This window comes from Micropterus salmoides, unplaced genomic scaffold, assembly GCF_014851395.1.
Source record: "Micropterus salmoides isolate LMB-PRFRI ecotype aquatic unplaced genomic scaffold, ASM1485139v1 Ms_hic_scaffold_17, whole genome shotgun sequence".
Taxonomy (NCBI): Eukaryota; Metazoa; Chordata; class Actinopteri; order Centrarchiformes; family Centrarchidae; genus Micropterus; species Micropterus salmoides.
The window spans coordinates 27,485,082-27,510,397 of NW_024040817.1; the positions used below are offsets into that span (position 1 = coordinate 27,485,082).

Consider the following 25,316-nt stretch of genomic DNA (forward strand, 5'->3'; position numbering starts at 1 on the left):
GATCCATACACTGATTGGAAATGTTCTATCTCGTCATTAACGTCTGTATGCATCTTTGAATGCCTTTGGTCAAACTCCTTTGCCAGAGACGTGCCAGTCCTACTCTCAGAAGACTTCTTTGTACTAAAGTGGAGCAGCAGGCATTCCACTAGTTCTTTATCATCAACCTCAGATGCTCTGATGTAAATATAGGCTATGTTTACTAAATTGAACTGTAGTAGAGATGGATTATTCTCTGATCAGGAAAGACAAAAATAAAATCAACAGGCTACGTTTGAACGGATTCAGCTTTGTTGGTTCATTTAATGGACAACATAATTGTCATAGATTTTAGGTATGCTATATTTTGGCTCATGAAATGAATGGAAATAATAACAGAAATCAACTGAAAAAAAGAATTTAGACTTTATGTAAAATTATTAATATTAATGATAACAAGTTATTTAATGTTTTTGCATTCATTCTCAATCCTCAACAAGTCCTCATGAAAGAAATAACACATACTGTGATCATTTCATAATGACTAGCAGCTGTGTTTGCCTGATATTAAAATGATGTGACATAATGTACCAATCTGCTTTATTTGCTGTTGCTGGTTATAGCCTAAAATAAACAATACGACAGTTTACATATTTCACCACACTCTTTGTCTACAGAGTGGAATCACAAGGTTCACACAGCCAAGATGAAGGCAAAAGTGAGGATGTTTGTTGTCCTGCTGTGTGTGACTGGCATCTGTGTGTTGAGAGGAAATGTTTCAAGAGGGTTTTCAGAATACTTCAACCAGCTCCAGGACACAAACCCCTGTGCTTGTGACAAATGCTTATCAGAAGATGATCTGTGGTCTATGCCGCGTTTCAACACATCTGTTGAACCATTTTTGTCAGCGCAATACAATCTCTCAGAGGATGCTTTCAACTGGTGGAAGGTAAGTTGCTGGAACAGTCTCTCAGCCTGCAGTTATCAGATCAGGATCAGGAAGTGAAACACAATTATATCACAAATTCATCATCACTTCTGCCCAACATTTGTTTTAGTTAAACAACTACTTAAGCAATACATTTCACAAGTAGTATAACAGAAATGTATGTTTGGTTTGTGTGTCAGCGCTTACAGGCTGAAAGCCGCAACTTTAGTACCTATAAAAAAACAGTGGACAGGCTGTTTGAGATGTTCCCATCCAGTCCAGATGTCATAAAACCCAGCCCTGACCTCTGCAGGAGTTGCGCTGTGGTGGGGAATTCTGGTAATTTGAAGCGATCACGATATGGACCTCTCATAGATTTACATGATGTCATCATAAGGTAAATCTTTCAGCTAAGGATTGTGAAGCTCTTAATAGTGCATAACTGTAAGCCTTAATATTATTTAAATAGGTGAGTTATATAAAATTTCACTCTCTCACAGTTGTCATGAACTGGGAAATTAGATACCAAAACCAGGCTACAGCCGGCCTCAAGTGTCCATTTGAGGAACTGCATTTTTCTGTCCTGGAGGTTGCTGCTTGGATAAACATAAACATTTTTTCCTCAGTGTTAAAATTCCAGCAGTACCCTAATGTAGTGTATTTTTGTCAATGATAGTGGCATATAAGATAACATCCCATTGTTCTATTTAGAATTAACCATGGTCCTACCAAAGGCTTTGAAGCAGATGTCGGGACCAGAACAACTCATCATGTCATGTATCCAGAGAGTGCCGTGGACTTGGATAACAACACTCATCTTGTGCTGTTTCCATTCAAGATACAAGATCTCGAGTGGCTCATCAAGGCCTTCTCTACTGGATTTACTGGAAGGTGAGTCAGATCTTTATTAATTTATTTCTCCACACTCCCCATGTAGCCCTAATGTGTTCAATATAAAATAAATAAATATGACATCATGTAACGTGGAAATTATATATCGCTGGTGAGGTATTGAGTAAATAATTGAGTTACAACAAACTGTTGTCTTTTAATCATTTATTAAAGAGGTGGTATTATGCTCATTTTCAGGTTCAAAATCTTAATTAGGGATTGTACCATAACAGGATTACATGGTTTAATTTTCAAAAAACACCATATTTTTCTCATACTGCACATTGCTGCAGCTCCTCTTTTCACCCTGTGTGTTGTACTTACTTGTACAAAATCTTTGTTGGGAGTTGCACATGCGCAGTTCCCAGGTAACGTTTACAACAACTCTGCACTTGAACAGTCTGTGAAGTTACATTGCCGTGTTTATTTTAAATATAATTCACAACCAATAAAACATACTTACAGGTTGTGATTGTGGATTTCCAGGCCCAAACAGAGTCGGAGTTGCATCGTCTTTTAGGACTAAACGTTGAACTGTTGCAGGTGTTCTGACGATCTATGCTGCCTTGCTGAAAAATGCTACCACACAACTGCCGCGATGTAATGTACAATGTGACACACATACCAGCGATCCACACAGCTTTTCTCTTTTTTAAGTTAAAACGTTTCTCAAATCCTCAGAATGTAAAGACAGATAAGCGGTGTGAAAACCTTCCAGCTGTGTTTTCCTCTGCCGTTGTTGCTGCAGCGGTCTGTGTGACGGCGGGAGCAGAGGGCTCTGTGAGCGGGCGGCTGGCCTCACAGCCACTTGCGGAGCTCCTGAACTCTGAAAATATTCAAGCACATTTTTGTTCCGCCATCACTTCTCGTAAAACTGTCTGTAGCAGCTCTCGGCATCAATAAACCCGCGTAAAGTTCGACCGGTGCAATATATCTTCATTATTCCATCACGCACCGTGAAACTAAAACAAATAAAGCCACAATAAATCTTACAATACACGAATCAAAGATACATCTCCCACACTACTTGAATTAGCATTACACATGATCATTTTTTCGCAACATCAACAACAAGTTAAAATACACACGTACCTCGCTCCGCTTACCAAGGGTACTAATATTTAACAGAGGGTTGGGAAACTTCATTTAATCCTCGCCATTCCTTTAGACAACATATTGCATGCGGCAAACGCTTCCTGCTCTAGTGTGGATGTATCTCTCGTGAGCGGAGCCACTGAGCTTGTTTATATCAGTTCCTGGGCACGTCTTTTACCCGGATGTGACTAACTCATATTAGTGACACAAGCAAAGTAACGTCCACTTACATTGTCAATATTCTAAATCAACACAGCTGATTTCTCACCTCAAAACTTCTCAGAAATGGATTTAGTGATGAAATTCCATGCGAAAACTGTAAAATATAAAACTTTCTGGCCTGCTTTACATTTTAGTATCTCTCAGCTTGCTTGGAACCTCGATGGAGGTGAGGTGATATGAAAAAAAAGTACCTGGAAGCAGGTACAGGTGCAACATTTCTACAATGGAAAACCAAACAAAGGCGAGTCGAGCCAAAGGGCCTCCGCTCAGACTAGCTTGGCCTGACCCCGATAGCCGCTTTATGCTTTATTTCATTGTGACGTCACAAGTAAAGGAAGTGAAGGGCTGGACTACAAACTAACTGTTTTCAGGCAGTTCAGAGCAGAGCTTTCTGTGGGAGATGGGAACTCCCTTTGCGCTGGACTTTGGGCTTTTTCACTTTGCAAACCTGTTACATGCACAAAAAAGATATATGTTGTGGGACAACGGTGTGGATTTGTGAATTTTATATTGAATAAATTTGGAGCTACTCCAAATTTCTCTTTTCCTCTCCCAGAGAGGAGCAGAGGGGTTAAAGATCAACTTTCAACAGACTGGGAAAAACGCCCCAGGCAACAAAAGAGCGACACGCGACGTCGTTCGCTCTCTGTTCTTCTCCTCCCCTCGTGCCCTGGTCTTCCGCTCTGCTCTCTGGACACTTCGGCACGCGTCCGGCGTGCCTCTCCGGGCAACGGCTAAGAGTTCGGCCAGTACAACAGGCCTTTGTTCGCTTGAAGCTACACACGCGGAGTACCGCCACATCGATCTGCCCCTCAGTTTGTTTTATTTTCTTTCTTTCTTTTGTTTTGTTAAAGTTATCAGTCCTTTACACTGGACTAATTCAGGAACGACCAAGTTACATTTTAAGCTTTTTCGTCGAGCCAACTTCACCGAGGTCAGACCAAGCCACGTGGTCTCGACAGTGGCAACGAAGGAAACCTGAAAACAGCCGAATTGCCAGACGGTGGACGGCGTTTTCTTCAGACATGGAGAACCCCGGAGAATCCCTAGCAAAATCGGGCAGCTAGCGTGGGACCCGTGCAACAGGCCAAAGCAGGCCGCCGACAAGCAGTAAGACCAAACAAAACATCTGTGGTCAGGGAGGTCCCATAGTATTAATAATGTCTTTTTAACTCCTAAACTCATAGCTTACTTTCATTAGTTCTCCTCTGCTGTATGAGTCAAATGCTTCCCACAATCGAAACTCCATTGCTCATTGTTCTGCCATTGTTTATTTTCCCTGTATTTAACCACCAGTTTATATTGCTTTAGTTAACTTTAGTCATTAATAAATTGAAAAATGGTTTACACAGTCCAGGTTTCTATGTTTTGGGAGGAGTGGAATGACGAGAGGAAAACAATAAAATAATCTCACAGCTCTGACCTAAACCCTACATATGTGGACAGACTAATATAACGAGGATAATAATAAGAACAGGTTAAAGATAGAAATTAGCGTTAGCTATTTTTTCAGAATATAGACATTGTTGAGTTATGAGCAAGCTAGGGGATCAAACATATTTGTACTTAAGATTCATCCTTGAAAAAGGAACAACCTTGGTTATGATATATCATGTATCACACATCCATAACTGATGTATGCTGTGGTATCTAAAATGTCTCCTAGATTAATCTGCGGGATAAAACAGGGACATCTACGATAGCTACAGGTGTAAATGTTTTATTTGCACAACCACTTTTTTGTCTGAGACCTTTGCTTTAATTAAAGGCTGTTGTATGGACCCATCAGATAAGCTTTTCCAAGTGTATGTTTTTCTCATCAGTTTAGTAGCCCTGTCACAGGAATGAAATGGATAATAATGAGTTTGGTATATTTATTCCCTAGATTGAATTCAATTAGTTTTTTTTGTTATTACCTCTATATTTAACCATCACTAGCTTTGACTGTTGATTGTAATAAAAACATCCAACCATCTCCAACCACAGTCTGTGATGGAGCGTTACTGTCTGTGAGGGTGTTGATGACAGACTATCTTTGCCTAACAACGGATTTGTTGAGACAACCTGTGTGCATTACTATACATGTTTGGGAGGAGTGGACATATAGCATATGTTTCCACCAGTGCCATATCATTCATATCCACATGCAGTCCCAGGCCCTGCCTTAGTGAACTGGCCGGAGGAGGTTGAGGGGGGTTTGAATTAGGTATGAGTGGTCATCATCAGTTCTGGCTTCTCCTGTGGGAATCTGTTAGTGTACTTAACACTTAATCATTAAAATGGGAGCAAACCGACAAACATCCAGTTCAGTATAAAATAGCTAACAAAACATTAAGCAACAGGACAACAAAGCACCAGGCATCTGGTTTCACCCCAAGACGTAGTATCAGAACAGGTCTTGTAATTGTCTAGGAAAGTAGGAACGCAGGTCAAAGGTCAGGTCTTGGTAGTTCCCGAGTACAGTGGACTGTGGAGAGCCTTTTCAGTCAGTGAGGCTCCGTTAGCTTAGTTTCATCAGTTTCAGGTTGGTCTAGTGCACAGTTTTCACCATGAATCATGGGAGAGAGATTTATCTCTCCTTTTATCTTTATTAGTAATTAGGATCCTCTGTCTACAAAATCATCATCACCTCTTTATGATTGGTTTTGGAATAGATGAAAAGGTTTGTTTGCAGTGGGAGAGAGATGTACTCTCACTGTGATCCCATGTCCCAGTTTTATCCTGTCTGTTCGTATTGCAATTGTGACAGACTAATCTATTCAAAAGTCTGAGCAGAGTGTGTGTTTCTGGCCCCAGTGGCAAATGTGTGTATGTGTGTTTTTGCAGTGGCTTTGAGATCACTCTCCTCCCATTCCCAGTGCTCTGATTACCGAAAAAAGTCAACAAGTCAAAAGTCACATTTCAACAAAGTAGGAATACCACATACCACATGATACTATATTTGCAATATACGTATGCCACTCCTCTTGGGCAGTTTTAAACAGACAATGTAGAAATCACCTGCTAGGTTTAAACTAATTAACAGTTTCTCTGGCAATTTCCTAAACCATTCGTGGTCATTATTCATTACAAATGTAGGCTTGTTCAGGTTTTATATTACTTACTAAGACATTAATATGGCATTCATTTTAGCTTCAGTGTGTTTAATTTATTTCATTTTTATTTCATAATAGTGGTAGTATCTCTGTACTGTGCATGTTGATGACCCCAACAATGTTAATGCAACTGACTTTTTAAATATGGCCACTTCTTTTAACTTGTCAAAAGGCAAACACATAACCGTGGTCATACACTGGACTTGGTTTTTACCCTGGGTGTCAGCATTTCCTCTGTGGAATTAGTGGACATGACCATATCTGACCACAGATGTATTGTTTTTAGCTGCGATTCGCCTGTTACTCATGCCGCCTCACCAAGCTCCGTGTGTTCTCGCATCTTTAATGAACAAAGTGTTTCAAAGTTTTGCGCATTCTTTCAGAGCCAAAGCCAACACCTGTCTGATTCCAACACCAACAATCTGGTCGATCACTTCAATCATATCTGCTTGTCGTCACTAAATATTACTGCTCCTCTAAAGGTTAGGCCTACGTCTAAAGCTAGTAAGCAACCCTGGATATATGACAGCATTCGCAGCCTCAAAAGGGAATGCAGGAAAGCAGAGCGCAGATGGAAAAAATCCAGTCTCCAAGTCCATTACCTCAGTCTGAAGGATTTATTAATTAACTACAATAACATGGTTAAGGATGCGAGAACACATTATTTTTCTGAACTCATTACTACACATAAATACAATCCCAGGTTTCTGTTTAACACTGTGGATCAGCTGGTAAACCCAACCCCTCCTTGTGCCTCAGCTGGAAGTAATGATCACTGTGAATTGTTTTTATCTTATTTTACCAATAAGGTGGTGTCAATCAGAGCCTCTATTACCCCCATTGACTCTTACTCAGAGGTCCCTCACCAGCAGCAAGAGAGTTTTAACCAGTTTTATCCCATCGACTTGTCTGAGCTTTTAAAAACAGTATCACAAATGAGAGTGTCCTCCAGCCCACTTGATGTCATACCTACAAAGTTTTTACTGAAAGTAATGGATTCTGTTGGGCCCCATTTGATCTCTGTTTTCAACAGCTCCCTATCTACTGGTTGTGTCCCAGATTATTTTAAAACGGCTTGCGTGAACCCACTTTTAAAGAAACCTGGTTTAGATCATACCCTCCCACATAATTTTAGACCAATTTCAAAACTGCCTTTTATTGCAAAGATTCTAGAAAGAATTGTGTCCAAACAGCTGCTCACTGTACTGGAAAATAACAAAATATTTGAAAAGTTTCAGTCTGGTTTCAGGAAGTACCACAGCACTGAGACTGCCCTGCTTAAAGTCACCAATGACCTTTTAATGTCTGCTGATGAAGGCATGTGCTCAGTCCTGGTACTCCTGGACCTTAGCGCTGCTTTTGACACCATTGATCACAACATCATGTTAAACAGACTGAGGCACTGGGTGGGGATCTCTGGTACTGCCCTAGAATGGTTTTCATCCTACCTGTCAAATAGGAAGTTTTGCGTGTCTGTAAACAATTATGTCTCTTCATTCTGTCCAATTAAATATGGTGTGCCTCAGGGGTCGGTCTTAGGACCCATTTTGTTTTCCTTGTATCTGCTTCCCCTTGGACATATTATCCATAAACATGGCATTTCTTTTCATATTTATGCTGATGACACACAAATATACTTGCCCATCAGATCCACAGACCCTGGAATGCTGAGTTCACTTAACAACTGCCTTTGTGAAGTTCAAAAATGGATGTCAAATAATTTCCTCCAGCTGAACTCAGACAAAACAGAAATCCTGGTCATCGGGTCTCAGCAGATGGCAAATCAAATACTGCCATCTGCTGGTTCCCTAGTAAATCACATTAAGCCTGTGGCAAAGAACCTTGGTGTTTGGTTTGATAGTAATTTAAATTTCGAGCAGCACACCACGAAGCTTGTTCAATCATGTTTTTATCAACTTAGAAATATAGCAAAAATTCGATCTATGTTAACTTTTAAGGACACCAAGACCATTTTACACGCCTTCATCTCATCACGCCTGGATTATTGCAACAGCCTTTTCACCTGTTCAACCCAAAAATCTATTGATCGACTCCAGACTGTCCAGAACTCAGCTGCCAGGCTTTTAACCAGAACAAAGAAATATGACCACATTACTCCTGTTTTAGCTTCATTACACTGGCTCCCAGTATGTTTTAGAATTGACTTTAAAATTCTATTGATCACTTTTAAAGCTCTTCATGGCCTCTCGCCTTGTTATATTTCTGACCTTTTAGTCCCATACACACCAGGACGTACCTTGAGATCCTCGGGCAGAGGTCTGTTGTCTGTTCCAGAGTCTCGACTGAAAACTAAAGGGGACAGAGCGTTTGCTGTCAGGGCCCCGAGGCTCTGGAACAGCCTGCCCGAGAAAATCAGGTCAGCTGAGTCAGTGAACTCTTAAGTCCCTTCTTAAAACATACTTTTATAGGAGAGCCTTTCCCGATCTTATTTGACTTTATTTAATCCATTTTATTCTATTTTACTAATTTTATATTTATCTTAAACATGTATTTTAGTCTTTTCAATGTTTTCTTGCTTTTATCTTGTATTGTTTTTGTATTATTGTCTCTTGGGTATTATTGTCTTTAAACTTGTTAAAGCACTTTGTAACTTGTTTTTGAAAAGTGCTCTACAAATAAAGATTATATATATATAATAGAGTAATAATAGAAGTACATGCATAAAATATTAGATTTAAGGAAAAAGTATTTTCTGCCATTACAGTAATAAATAATTTTATCAATAAATATATATGAATATATTGTATCAGCATGAAATTGAGAAATAATCCAAGACATTTTTAAAACTCTCAGGAGTTTTTTTAAATTACATTATTATTTGGCTGTCAATCAAGTCAGAAAGGGCTGAGCCAGATATCTGAAATATAGCCAAAACAACCAATGATTCTAAACAATATGAAACACAAATAATAATCTTAGGTATGCTGCGATAAGAAGTAGAAGTTTATAAAGTAAAATTTATTTGTAATAGGCAGTAATTAACAGTTAATAAGACACTTATAGGACCTTAGAGGATGCTTATAAATATAAATAAGACATAATTAAAAAGCATAAGTAACACATTTATTATTTCTTATAAGACAATTATAGGCTCTTGTATATAAAATAACAAGTTATATATACCTCATGAACCTTAAGTTGTTTATTAACATTAATGAGACTTAATGAGTGTAAGTAATGCAAAAAAGCATCATTAACACATTGTTAACAGTTTATAGACCGCTTATCATTGTTAACTGGATGTTTAATGACAGTAATCAGATTGTAAGAAGTTTATATTACTGCCTTATAAAGGCTAATATATCCTTATTTATGCACTTATTAACCATTACCAATGCACATTTGCAGCTACCTAAATTAAAGTGGGAACAGTGTCTTATTTAAATGAATAAACCCTTTATTATGCTCTTGTTAACCATTAACTATGCTCCTTTGCAGCTACCTAAACTAAAGTGGGAACAGTGTCTTATTTAAATGAATAAACCCTTTATTATGCACTTGTTAACCATTAACTATGCTCCTTTGCAGCTACCTAAACTAAAGCAGGAACAGTGTCTTATTATGATGAGTAAACGTTTAGTCATACTCTAAGACATTTTTTTGTGGAAAATGAATTTATTTTTACCTTTCATAACTTTCAACTAAACGCAGCAACCAAAGTATATTAAACTTCCACTCAAACACACAAATAAAAAAAGTACAATTACAAATATGTTTTTTTTAACATTAACTCTAAATGACATTATGTATAACAACAGATTTTTTTCAATAAAAACGTTATATTGTACAGATTTTTTTTTCAATACAAGTGTGTTTTTCAGTCCTCCACCTTCAACAATGTCTGTATGGCTTTTAGGCCAGTAAGATGACCTTGAGATCATGGACTTTGGGGAACAATTTTTGGTTCCCATCTTCCAGCTCCACGAAGATCTTCTGTAAAACCTTAAAAGGCCCATTAGGTAGGTGAAAGCCAGTGCTACAACAGGAATACCAAAAAGGACCATTGCTCCTGCGATGGCTATTCCAGCTTACTTTTTAAGACCTCCCTCCCTGATTTTTCTTGGCCACAAATATGTTGAGTGCAAATTAAGGGAGGGCCTCTTGGATGGCTGGAGCATGTTGTCATCACAAACCTGTGAAATATTCCAGAAAGAATTAAACCTGCTTTTTTTGCTAGATGTTAAGAACACATATAGCTCTTTGCTCTCCCTCTGAACAGAAATCTGGGTGGGATTATGTAGTTGCTGTGGTAGTTTTGAGCGTTGTTGGTATTTTTATCAAGAAATGTGTGTGTGTGCATCAGAAATACTTAACCTGTGAACCTAAATGTTTTTCTCACATGGATTTTTACTACATTTATAAACAATAACTATCTTCTGTGAATTGAAAAATATTTATGTGGAGAGAGTCATGTGTATATATAAATCAAGAAATAAATTTGCGATTCCTGCAGTGTGAATTATTAAAGGCTGAAGGTCAGAAATTTGGAAGGTCTTTACCTGGTAGTCCTTGATTAACTCATCTGTCTTATCATCAGGCCTCTGATTACAGCTTCTCTTCAGGACTCAGTGCTGCTACAAATATATGAAATATGAGATTATCTTACAGTACAGATATCAGAATGCCACAACATTAAACTAACAACATTAAAAGTAAATACCTCGTTTATGATGTCAAGGGTCTCATCAAATTTCAGCCTCTCTCTTCCAATTTACATGTGTTTGTCCAACTTCCCTGGGAATGTGGACTGTAGTGGCTTCAGTCTCATCCTGGAGAATTCTTCCTTGATCTGAGAAAGAGAAACGTCATGAGATACTGAGAGAAAAGAAGTAGAGACACAGGGAAAGAGAAACAGAATACTAAGAAAAAGTAACCCTAGAAACTACCACCATGGGATCAACATAAATAGATTACCAAGGTAATGGTAACTAATGTACAGCCAGCAACATCTGGTGCATACACATTAGAAATTAAGTCTTGCTGTTCTTAGTAAAAAAAAAAGAGTGAATAATAATTTGAAAAATATAGTAAGCCTATATATTTTTTATTTAGTTTTTGATTGATCTATCTATTTGCTCTGTGAAATGCAAAAAAACCCCAAAAAGGACAAGTAGAACTCTGCCATCTGAAATGAAAACAACTTTTTGTCTGGCCCATGAGCTAGTTAATATATATGTATATATATGTATTATTTACGTCCAATAAAAGTGCTGTTTTTGTCACTGACAGGTTCAGATTGTTCTTATAAGTGACAACATTATAGAAAGGGTCCTTACATCGCCATCACCAAAAACACCAGACTCCATTTAATAATCATTACTTTTAGCATGTATAGAGCCAGCATACTTGTTACATGTAAATGGATGATTTTAGGGTTTATTTCAACCAAACCAGAGTGGTGGTTGTTGGAACAATGGAATGACAACTAAGATGGTTTGTGAAGGTTTTATCTTGTTTCTGTCGACTTTAAATGAAGTGTGTTTTATGATGATAAAATTGCAGTTAATTTGAATGGAGTCTGGTGGGTTTGGCGATCTCAGGGATGTTTCATGTTAAAACAAAAAGGATCTTACTCTTTAACAAAAGGTCAACGGCTGCAGGGATCCTTTCCATAATGTTGTCAGACACTAAGAATAATTATCTGAGCATGTCAGTGGCAAAACAAGCACATGTTTTGGATGTAAATTGAAGGTGTGCAGCTGCCTATTAATGTTACATTTTAGTTTCTTTCATGCAGCAGTCTCTTGGACCAATTTCAAATGTCCAGGTTGTCCAACAAAGTTAAGTTACTGTAAGACATTATTCAAGCTGCTCTAAAAATCCAACTGCCTATGTTAGCTTACACTACATGCCTTATTTTATAGCTGCATGCATAACTATTTTATTGGCACTTGCAGAGTTTCAATTACACATGAAGCAACTAAAGCCACCTACCTACCAGCTTAAGCTTTGCATGGCACAGAAGTAACATTTAGCCACATGGTAACAGTAACTTACTCCAGCTTCCAGTATAAATCCACTATAACAAATTTATCTTTAAATTACACATAAAGCCTCGTTTTTGTGCTATTATAAAACTGTAAAGACTGTAGTAACATGTCCACATCTTCCTCGTTTGAATGCAAGGGGTTTCCAGACCAACAGAACAGGAAGGGAAGTTGGATTCTGTGTGTGTGTGTGTGGCTGTGATTACTTCATACATTTTGTAAAGACAAAATGCACAGTGTCACAAATGCATATTAATTCAAAACTAGATATATTTATGTAAAGATACAAACATAACATTTTATTGTTAATATCAAATATTTAATTACATTACAAATTAGGAATTTGGTGCAGTCTTAAATAAGTTTTGATAAAGAGGGATCCCTAATCTGACTTCACTCCAGGCCATAGTACAGGAGGACAAACTTCTGTTTGGGTGGAGCTCATAAATATTTTACAAGCCTATAATAAATGTCTTTTGGGATATTGCAGTCATTAATGTTAATAAACATCTTATTAAGGTTCTTTAGGTATATATAACTTGTTGACAAGTTTCTAGTAAGTGCTCATACAGATGCTAATAAGAAATAAGAAATGTGTTCATTCATATTTTGAGAAAACAGTCTTATCAATGTTAATAAAGATGTATTTTATAAGCTGCGTTAACATTAAGATTTTATTTATAAGTTCACTACAAGTTTCTTACAAGGAAATAACAACTCTGTTACGTTCTCAATAACCAACACATATAAAGTCTAATTAACGTTAATAAACATCTTATTAATGTTAAAGACAGGTATATAAACCATCAACAAGTTTCCAATAAGAGCATAAGGGTCTTATAAGCAATTATAAATTAGTTAATTGTGCTTTAGTTAACATTTATTTGTATTTATAAGCATCTTATGAGGTTTTTTTAAGTGTTATTATTTTTTAATTACTGCTTATTAACTGATAATAACTGCTTATTACAAGCACCTTAAAATGAAGTGTTACTGATTGTTCTGCATGTTGTTCCAGGTTAGGAAAAAATGGATTTTCCAAGCTCACTGAAAACAGCCAGCAGCTCAAATAATATGACCGTGTTTGAAAACGGCCCACATTAAGAGACAGCAATGAAGTAATGTAAGGGGGTAAATACTTAATTATTATTAAATTATTATTTATAAATAAATAAAAGAAACAACATGCTATTATATAGTGTGGTCAGGCATCGGAGGACACATAAATATTATCTCAAGCGCATCTTACAACAATTCCCACATAACTGTGTACACGTTGACATTGTTATAACTGAGTTATTGGTCAGTGTAATGATTCCCCCATCCATGGTTGCAGAGAAGTGAAATCTCTAAAAGCAGTGTAACTTTGGAAGATATCCACTTTTGACTAGTTTAACACAAATGCTTAGCTGATACTTCATATTAGCATTAGCTAAACTTTAAAATGAATTTGTACAAAAAATGACAACTCGCCTCACAGCAAGAAGCAAACCCCGGTTGCCCCGGCCTTTCTGTGTGGAGTTTACATGTTCTCCCCGTGTCTGCGTGGGTTGTCTCCGGGTGCTCCGGCTTCCTCCCACCGTCCAAAGACATGCAGGCTAGGTTGATTGGTGCCCCTAAAATTGACGATGGATGGATGGATGGATTGAAAATAACTGTGGTGATATCTCTGCAGAAGATATAGGCATGAATAATGATTACAGTGACCAATAACTTCTTCTGTGTACAGTAAGCATGGTCATTAGAGTATTCTATTATAAAAATGTGAACCTATTCTTTAGCGTATAGACAGCATCATATTAATTGCATTTATACTCATACCAGTGATAAAGACCTTACTGGTCATCTTAACAGTACAAAAGCTGAATTGAGCGCTCACACGCATGCACAGGCCTGCCTACATTCTTTACCATCAAATTCCAGCAACAGGTAGGTAGATATGATTTGCAGTGGCAAAATGTTTAGTGGTGTTTTTGAATTATATATAAAAATAAACACCACTTAATTTCGGGTTAAAATGCTTTGTAATGGGCATTACTGAGATTGTAACTGCTATAATATTACAAACATTTTATTAGTATATATTGTTTTATTTGATTTGATTTATATCTTACCATGTTTTAATATAGGCTTGCACTTAATTAAATGTTGTGTGTGTAGCATGAAGGAACTACAAATTTCGTTTCTTTATACAGTCTTGTGCTGTTTAATACATCAACAGTATGTGTATGTAAATTTATCTATAGAATAAACTTACTTAAAAGTATTCTTAAAAATACAAAATACTACTAAAATGTTCCTAATTAAAGAACATCTCTGTACATTCTTAGGTCTAACTAAAATGAGGTCAGTGTTTGAAGTGGGCCAGTATTCATTGGTCCGTATACCAGCACTTCTATATTTTAGTCTTTGGCGTACCGGGACTTTTCTTGTGCACAGGCACTTCTCACAAGTATGAAAAGTTCCAGTGACAATACACACGCCAATATGTGAAATCAAAATTTACTTTCTTACCTCAGAATCAGTTTTTTCTCTATATATTCTGAATATGCCTTTTTCCGGACTTGATAACCACCATGCCTGATTGGGGATGAAGTAAAAGTGATCATTATACATTTTTCCGTTGGGTAAAAATTTGGGAATTGATAATCGTTTCGTATCTTTTGATTAAATAGCCTACTTTTATTTGGACTTTCAAGCTTTTGTAGCTATGTGTTATTCTCTGGATGCCCGATGGAGTCCGAAAAAACAAGCAGAGCAGAAGCTTCACAGATGCGCAGCGCAAGCGATCGACGATGAATAGAATAAACATTCTGTAAATTCCTGAAATATGGGGATGGTGTTTATAGGAAATGCACAGCCAAGGTGCTAAATGTTTCCCAAAGTGTGTGGAAAGCAACATGTAGCAGAAATAATCACAAAATCGCGGCATTTTTATAGTGGGTAAATTTTATCCGCTATGGCGGTTAGGTATAGGCTATGCAACGAACCCTGGAGGTTCTAGTGTTAAGTTGTTATTATGTCTGTGGTGTCCACCTTTGCCATGTCCGAGTCGTGACTACATTATGATTTAAAGTATGCTTATTACTATACATTGTTTGTTACATTAAAGACTCTGATCTCGCCAGGCTATTTACCTGGTTAACTAAAATTTTAATAAAAAAGAGAAGAAAAGAAAAAAAGTGTAGGCTATACAAGAAATACTCTGCTTTTGAAAAATATCTTAAAATGTTATAAAAACATGTTTTGAAAATCATACTTCTGGAAAGCAGGCATAAAACATTTGACAATTACATTAATATTTTAAATATATTGCAGTGGACAATGGAGCATAATTGGCATGAATATATTTTTAACCCACTAAAAGTGTAATTGTTTAACAATATACTTCCACAAAGTAAACCTAAGTAGTATTTACTTAGAGTGGTACAAATATATTTTTAATAAATAGACTTACATGTACTATAAGCATACTATGTGAATTTCTAGTACATTTTCAATGCCTTTAAGGGCACTTCTTTTCAACCTGGAGGGTGTGTTAAGGACAGGCTTCCCTGCCAGTTTGAGCCAATAGTGACCAGCAAACATGAGAGCAAGTAGGAGCAGGAGAGGAGGCGCCTAAAACCTGTGAGAATGAATGGGGCTCATCCATCCATCACTTTCATTGTTTAAATAGCTTGAAAAGTTCTTAGAGTTCAGAAATGGAACATATAAATTTAGAATCATCTCTGCTTTAGTTTTGTTTTGGAATGCCTAGTATATCATTTTACTGAAAAAACAAACAAACAAAGCAGCATCCTTTATTTAATGTTGTATTTTCAACAGGTCATATGTGCCAGTTAAGTCAAATATCAAAGCTAACAAGGATTTGGTGAGTATTATTTTGAAAGCATTCAACAACACATTGTATTGGCTACAAAGGCAGCGGCTCCTAGAAATAAGTGTAAAGGCTAATTCTGATTCATAACAGGTGATGGTGATCAATCCAGCTTTCATGAGGTATGTTTATGAGACGTGGCTGCAAAAGAAGGGCACTTATCCATCCACTGGCTTTATGACTTTGATTCTTGGCCTCCATATTTGTGACGAGGTGAGTTAATTATTATCCTTGTGAATGTCACTAGTGTTGCTGTATGAACAAGTGGATGCAAATTATGTTTTGACCTATAATTAAATCCTTCAATGGGTATCAGGCTGTGCCATCACAAATCGACTGAGCCCAAAGACAGGTGACATTTTTCTCTAACTCAGACCTTACTTCCCTAAAACCATCATTGAATCCAACATTCACCCTAGCAAAGAGCTCTGCTGCTTAATCAGACCTGCATTGGCTAACCCAGACTCGTGGCCCGACTGGCTTGATAGACAGTTCAGTTTGAATGCTGTGGCCCACTCAGTAGTCCCGCTGCCAGTACTGCTCATGTAGTGTGATTACAAAATTAACATCTTGAAAGTTGTGGCACTTGTTGCAAAGGCAGTGTTTCATTATGTACATACATTATGTAATTCTGTTAGTTAATAGATGTTTTTGTTGTTATTTTTCTTATCCAACAGGTCCGTGTGTTCGGTTATGGAGCAGACAAAAATGGAAGCTGGAATCATTACTGGGAAAAACTCAAAGACACAAAGTTTAAAACCGGAAAACATCCTGGAAGTCATGAGTATGGAATTATCGAGGAGCTAGCTGAGCAACAAAAGATCGAGTTTTTTACAGGGAGGAGATCTTTCTCTTAGCATTTAAACTATTCATAAACATAGCAAATAATTTATCATGCAAAACAAGAATGAGAAGACTAACTGCCTTGTTGCACACATTAAAGAGTTAACTGTGAGTGGCTAACCTATTACTACTGAGGGAAAAGTACAGAACTAAAAAATGTTTAATGAATGTGAATGATCCTGTTGTATGGGGGACCAATTCTGACAAGGGAAATAAATAGAGAAATAAATAAATGCTCATTAAATAAATAAGCATCCGATTAAAAAATAAAGTACATAAATAAATGAAGGCAGTAATTAAATTATACAATGAGACAAATGTATATATCTCTTTTCATTAGCTTCTTCATTTATTCATTCATTTTAATCTTCTGTATCTATATAGTTCACCCCATGAGTCACAGCCCCTCCTCATTTATATAATGACACAAATGCATAGAGAAATGCAAAAATGGATGAAGAGGATTAAGAATGGCAAGAAATTATGAGATTCAAATAAGAATACCACATCTTTCTGTGCAACTGATGAAAGAGTTTAAAATGAGGCCTTTTAAGCTGTGATTACACATGTTTAAACATAGAGGGGGCTGTTATACTTTTTGTAATAAGTGGAAGTCAAGACGTCATCGCTCCACTGATGTGGGCAGTGAAGTCATGGTACAATAGTCTACCCTTGCAGGTTTAATTTCAACTCACCATTAAACAGTAACTTATTGTCAGCCAACTTCTTTCCCACAGTGTATCCATTGACACACAGATACAGGAAGTTAAGACATGTTTAATTTGCATGGATTGGATATTGCTTTTGATGCAAAATCAATTACAGAACATGGCATAAAAAAAACAGACAAACAGTTGTTGGACACTAACTCTCAGTCAGGTGCCATTGAGCCATTGCAGAAGAACAGGCTGGAACATATCATACATGAATGCGTGTGTGCATACAAAAGAATGTACACATAATCTCATTCACACATATACGGAAGTTTACAGGGACACATCCATTTGTTCTGAGCTGACTGTAAGAAAGGAGTAGGCTTCAGAAATGACATCTGAATTTTCAGATAAGAGTCTGGATGATTTTGGTAGAAGTGGCTCCAAAGTTCCTAAAACCATTACAACTCAGACAATGCTGCTTTAATACATTGAATATGGTCTTAGGCCCATGAAAGTATGGACTCAAAGTTGGACTGTCAAATAAAACGCATTTAAATCAGAATAAGATCATACTTATGACTCTGATTATTATTATTGTTGACACAATAAAGGAAAACACTATATTTGAACAGCTCCGGAGGCAATACAACCTTTAAAAAAAAAAAATATTATTTTCTTAGAATTTTCTTAGAAACGCCTTGCGACTCTAGAGAAACACAAAAAAATATGTGGTTGGTCCATGGCCTCCAGAACAACATACTGACCATACCAAAAATGGTTAAGGTTTGGTTAGGTTAGGCACATAGACAAGGTGGTTATGGTCAGACCATGGCTGAAGTTAAAATGACCACTTGGTTAGGGTTAAGAAAACGTGGTTTGGTTTAAAATCATTAACTTCTTTAAGGTTAGAGGACATTCGTCATCATAGTTACATATTTCTCGGGATCTACCCCTAGAAAATTTTAAGCATCAAACCTGTTTTATACAGTCTATGCACATTTCACATTTCTTGCATTCTGGTGAATTTTTCTGGACCAGATGTCTGCCTTTTCTGCATCAGTGTATGGTGGAAACGTCAATTTATGTAAAGGGAAACAAGACATTTAGAGGAGACATGCCACTCAATCACATTCTCAATACAACTTTACAGGCTTTCCCTTATGGTGGAGTTGGTGCAAGAAAGTCAAACGTCTGCTTTTAACAGCCAAGCGGGAAACATATTTCAGCCAATAGTGTGGTTCCACTGATGTAAGGGTCTGTTTTACTTCTACTGCATGCGTAGTAGAAGTAGAACCGGTCGGGAAAAATGCTTTTTAAACCTTATTTTGGGGTAAAGTTTTATCAGATTTAAATGCTGATTCTATTCATGTAGTTTTTATGTCCCAGTGACCAGTGAAAGTGTATATCTGGCTCTCTCCCCATTCATTTAGATAGGAGCCTGGTCTTGTTAGTCCGAAATAGCTGCCCAGAGGCATTGCCAAGATGGGGGCCGAGTGGCATGACTTGCCTAAAAGGACTTTGGTTTAGCCCATAATCACTAGGCTATATAATCATGCACCTTAGAGACTTTCCCGTGGATTGGTGGTATTCAGAAGAAAACACCAGATTTTTTGGCCCGATTTTTGTTCTTATAAATCTGATACAGTTTTATTAATTATCGGTTTATTAACCCCCACCATGGCTCCGTATTTTTTGGCAAGGTAAAATAGTCAATCTAAATATGTGGCAATACTTAGGATAATTCAACCAAGGCTTTCAGAAAGCAGGCTTTACAAACTCTGAGATTATCCCTGAGCGATCACACAGCTTATCCCTGTGTGAGTTCTTGTTCTATGTATGTATATCTATTCAACTTCCTGTTCACATGTGGTTAAAGTCTAATCTGAAATGAGCACAATTTTATTTATTTTTTTGCTTCAAAAGTAAAACATTGGCACTTTACATTTTATGTAATACAACTTTGTTAGGTATGAATGTTCAAATGTTCAATTTATTAAGTGCTATGTTAAGCTAACCTTGAGATTTAGCCAACATTAATATACATGTCAGTTTGGGGAAAGTCGTCACATGTGACAACTTTCCTCAGTACAAATAAACACATATAACATTGTTTAGTTACCTCTGACACCAGTATTAAATGATACCCCAGGTCAAAAAGAAGTGCTCTTAAAGGCACTAAAAATATAATATAAATATACTTCTTAAAAGTATACTTTGAATAAATTGGTAATAAATATATATTTCATTAAACTTTTAATAAATATGCTTAAATAACTAACATTTTAGTCTATTTATTAAAAAATATATTTATTTAACTCTTAGTAAATACTATTTAGGTGTACTTTGTGGAAGTACATTGTTAAACAATTACACTTATAGTAGGTAAAAAATATATTTATGTCAAATATGCTTCATTGTGTAGGCTACTGCAAAATATTGTAATTTTTTATGTAAGTGCCACATGTCTCAGCCTGATTTCCAGAAGTATGATTTTTAAAACAATTTTTTTTAACATTCAAATGTATTTTTTAAGCACATTATTTGTTTTTTCCAAAAAAATAAACAATAATCACATTTCTGTTTTTTCCAACAGAATTACAACCATGTGCCTCAGTCTCTTTCAAAATTATTTGGCAGGGCAATGACATGCGTTTTCTCTTCAATCATCACACATTTTCTTTTGAAAGACTGTGCCTGCACTGCATGAATAGTGTTAGACTCACCTCATGAATGAACCTGGTATAAATTTTAAGGTCAGAGTCTCTACAAAGTTGCCTTCCAGACCTGCAAAGCTTCCTAACCAAAACACAGCTCATTTGTGCATTACAACCTACAGTGTTAAATGCCACGATACTCAGGATCTTGCATAGTGAGCCATCAGATAACTCTACAACAGAGTTGTTTCTTTTTTTAACCCTTGTGTTAGTTTCTGAGTGATAGTACACTGTCAACAAGGAAATGATCATAATACAGGCACTGTTGTACCCCGACACCAAAAAGATGCTCGATAGCAAGCATTTGCCGTACTGGAACGTTCACTGGACGAGGATTACCTAAAACCCTAACATTCTCTGACAGCAATCGGTTGTATATATATAGGGCTAGTTTTTAGACTTACATCGGACTGAGAGTGTGGAACAGTGTTGAATGGCTACCGGTGTGGGAAGTCTGGGAGAGCAGGTGCTCCTTTATAAGGAGACGGGGGAAACCCGGAACGGGAGCAGGGAAGAGTAGAGCCGACGGAAGGACGGCAGCTGCACACAAGGCGGCAAGCTAGAGAGACGCGGTGGTCACCACTTTTTTTGATTTAGTTGTTTACTTGCATGCACATTTTGGTTTGAAGTTTTATATATGATTAATTAACCCTAGCGGAACTATTGTTGGGAACTTTGTGACTGCCAAGTATCCTGTCACCTAGGTTACTGCTGACCACTATTGAGAGCAGGAACGAGCAGCGAAAGCAGAGGAAGGGAGTTGGTGGGCTGACGGACTGGAAACTGGGATTTTAAAGACCGACTACTGAGGACCGGACAGATCAACGCTTTAGTTTTTATTATGAACTCTTTTTATTATTTTTAGGCATTTTGATGAAGGGATTTTTGTGCTTTATTGTTTTCTATCTTTCTTTTTTTTTAATAAAGACACTGGCATTGGTTTTATAAACTGTACTGGTCTGAGCCTCGTGTTGTTTCGGTGCAGCCCGTTCCCCAGCAGAACCTTACCCAAATTAAGTTTTAATTGTTTCTTTTAACTAGCCGACCCACAAGCGAACAGCGGCGCGGCAGCGGTGACACTTGGCGTTGTCGGCAGGATCTGCTTGGGTTGAGCTAGCTGCTACCGTTCAACATGCTTGGTGACGAACCAGTACCAGGACCGGCCGCAGGGGCCCAAGTCCCCACAATCTGCCCCTCATTTAAAGACAGCTGCTAAAAACATAGCTACACATGTTATTACTAACTTCATGAACAGACATCAAGAGGGGTCGGGTAGAGTGGCCATGGGCCCCCCCGACCAATAAAACAACCTCCTGGGAAAAGAGGGAGTTCCCCACCAAAGAGGCGTAGCCGAACAACAAATAAGAAGACCCATACTAAGACTAGAAAAAATAAACAAGCAAGGAGAAGCAAGAGACATTTTCTAACGAGAATGTCGTTGGTATATAGCCTGTCACAAGAGTGCGTCAAGTCGGAGCTAGACCTGTTTATGGTGCCGTTAACACAAACGAGTATTGAGAAATGCATCTACGTCGAATTCCCTCCTCTAGGAGCGGTATCAGACTCTGCACCCCTTGAATTTTTCATTCCAGCTAGTACAGAGGACTACCTGGATCTAAACAATACATTTCTGTACACGTGCATAAAAATCACCAAAGCTAATGGCGGAAACCTGGATCAAGCAGACGAAGTGGGCTTTATTAACTACCCTGGATGTACAATATTTTCAACTCAAAATGCAATCAAACACATATCCTTACAGGGGTATAATAGAGTGCCTTTGGAACTACGGAAAGGACACCCTGCAGACACAGTTTGGATCCAGACTATTTTGCATGGATACAGCAGGTCATATGGATGACGCAACGACTGGAGGACGCAATGAGGGACTAGTTAAAAGAATGGAATACACACAAGGTGTGGAGCTAATATCCCCTTTACATTCTGACTTGTTAACTTGTAGACCTCAAGATAAAATTCATAAGAGCTAAAAACGAATTTTGCTTAATGCGCAACACTGTAGATGACTTTCGGGTTAACATTATGTCAGCAAGCCTGTTTGTAAAGAAAGTCACTGTATCTCCGGCTGTTAAGCTAGCACACGCTAAGGCATTAACGCATGGCAACGTTAAATATCCCATAGACAGAGTCTGTCTTAAAAATTTTAGCGTCCCAACGGGCACTCGCGTTTGTAATCAAGAAAATGTATTCTTAGGACAAATACCTAAATTTATTGTAGTAGGATTTGTAGATCATGAGGCATTTACAGGTAGTTATTCGCGTAATCCATTTACATTTAACCATTATGATATAGAGTTTTTATGTTTATATGTTGACAGCCAACACTCTTTCAACACAACTTTACCAGAGGGAATGCCATCAGAGTATCATCAATTGTACTCGGCAACTGGAAAGTATCTTAAAAACAACGCTATGGCCATAACCCATATATCCATAAATAATGGATATAGTCTATTCTGTTTTAACCTGAGCCCTGATGAAGGATGCGGAGACCATATGTCGCTCATTAAAAATGTTAGTGTTAGATTAGAGGCTCGTTTTAGAAATCCGCTTCAATGCACAATAAATGTGGTTATTTACGCCACATATGATTCTATAATTGAGATATCGTCAAGAAGACAGGTTCTCATTGACTTTTTCTAACTTTTACAAACGATAGTATGAGTACGATAGAACTGTCAAAAGTACTTGATAAGGTAGTGAAGCAAGGCGTCTTTCTTGGAGTATTTGCTAGTGACCAACTTTCTAAGTCAGTTATTAAAAAGAGACCCGCCATGTTGGTGGTAAACACAGACCCCTCACACCTGGGAGGACAACACTGGGTCGCTATCTATAGTGACAAGAAGGGTGTGGGATCATTCTTTGACAGTTTTGGGAACTCTCCGATATACTCACATTTTCCTGAATCCTTTTCCTTTTTGTTTGCTAATCGATGCCCTCTGGTAACAAGAGGTGTAGATGGTGGTCCAGCAATAAGAGGAGAAGATTCTCGAAAAGTCTCTCTTAATCTCGTCAATTTTTCTTTTGACCTGTTGATTTGGTACAACTGATAAAAGTATATTCAATATAGCCAACGATTGACAGCCAGAGACCTACAGGTTGGAATGAATATCTGCAGACACGTTGTGAGAAGCAGTTACTCCTCTAATCAAATCATACACGAGACCCTTTAATGACATTACCGTTAAACACAAACTCCCCACGTTCAGTCCATGCAGATATGTTTTTTGAGGAGGATATTTTATCCAAAATATGCTGGGCTTTATTCCTGCTGTTTTTTGGCATGTTTTCTAAAACAAAGTCTCTTCCTTCTTGATTCTTCTGTTCTGAAGAGTGAAAATCCTCAGCGACCAGCATTGACAAAGTCAGTGTGTTCTGGTCTTTTTCTCCTTGTTTTACCATGGTGAGAAATCTCTGCAATGCGATGGAATATTTTTTTGCTTTTTCATGAAGATCTTAAGTCTTTTGATCCAGAATGTCTTTTATAGTACGATCCAGGTCATTTTCAACAGTTTCTCAAATGGACTCCTGTGCCGGAGGTCTTAAAAGATCAAGCTGTTGTTTAGGTACCAGAAACATTTTTTGTGCATACTCCATAGTCATCTAAGCTTGTCTTGAAGACTTGTTATAAAAAGGCACAGCGATACTCAGGAGGGGGAGAAGAAAACCGTCAGACTGTTGAAGCAGCATCTTCTTTTTCTTTGAAGCGCAAACCTTTTTATTGGCGAGCAGTCTAATCCCTGCCTTCTTCTTTTTAAATTTTTGATACTGTGTCTTCTTTTAAGGAATTTTACCTTTTAAAACATTGTAAGTTGTTTCGCATAACCCTACCAAAAGGTCTGGTGATGCAGATTTAATAATATTCACTCTTACATAACAGCACATACATACACAACAGGCAGGTCTGAAAGCAAGTCAGTTCTGAGTCTGAAATCATCAGGTGTCTTAGCTTTAAAATCAATCATCAAGTAACCGAAAGGAACACTCATGGCATCCTCGAAACAATTCATAAAAGAATTACTCTTCCCAGGAAACATTTCTCTAGCCATTAGCATGACTCAAATTAATAACTAACTTTACCTTGAAAAAACAAATTCCTAACTAGGTATAAACAAGTTAAATTTGTATGATGCACATATTTTGTAAACACATTTTGGACCTCAGTGTTATTGCTAGCATCATTCATTAAATCATCAATAATCGACAAATTGTTTTTATCTAAAGGCAACAATGTATCATCACAAAGAAGATGGCAAGCCTTCAACGAAATTCACATTTCTAATTTTCAATAACTGGTCATACAATGGTTGCCAACACGAAAAAATATATACAAAATTTGTTTTGATATGAACTTATCGGCATTTTCACAAAATATGTTTTACCGCTGTTTAAAGGACCTGACACAATTAGACTAACAGGATGTTGTAGTCTAAAATAAAAAACCATCAGTCTCTCTAACAGCCATGGTATGGTAAAGTTCTCAGATCAGGAAAAACTCTGCGTTTCATGTACACGACTTGAAGTCTTGTGGCAAATGTTTTATTTTTTAATTCGAAAGCCTTTTTATTTCTCAGATACTTAAAATTGTCTCCTATTGTTAGGATAGTAGATAGGGTGACATCTAGCTCAGCTTAAATCACATCCTAATGTCCGCTCATGTGATGCAGGATAAAACTGGAAAAAAAGACTTTGGCCCTGACGTATATGTTTACTAGCTAATAATTAAGATGTTTGCATGCAAAACACATGATCGGTCTAAGAAAGTAACACAGAAGACGACAATGCACTAAGTAGAAAGAAATATTATTACAATATAGGTGACAACAACTAACCAGTTCCCGTAATTTCTGTTTTCTTAAATGTTTCTGCTTAGTATATAATGTTTTTTTTATCGGTAATTGTCATTCCTATGACGAGTCGGTAATGATGAGTTTACTATTGAAACCATGAGTGAAGGGATAGTTTAATTTAATGGCCTTGTGACCGG

At 37.3% G+C, this 25,316-nt stretch overlaps 1 protein-coding gene across 1 annotated transcript; it reads left to right on the forward strand.

The window, feature by feature from the left end:
- Positions 1–455: 455 nt before the first annotated feature.
- On the forward strand, positions 456–18,212 carry LOC119907821 (CMP-N-acetylneuraminate-beta-galactosamide-alpha-2,3-sialyltransferase 1-like). The gene is made up of 6 exons (XM_038725507.1): positions 456–928; positions 1,108–1,304; positions 1,619–1,798; positions 16,044–16,089; positions 16,189–16,308; positions 16,773–18,212. The coding sequence occupies exons 1-6, from the start codon at positions 686–688 to the stop codon at positions 16,950–16,952; spliced, it is 966 nt and encodes a 321-aa protein (XP_038581435.1). The 5' UTR covers positions 456–685; the 3' UTR covers positions 16,953–18,212.
- The last annotated feature ends 7,104 nt before the right edge of the window (positions 18,213–25,316 follow it).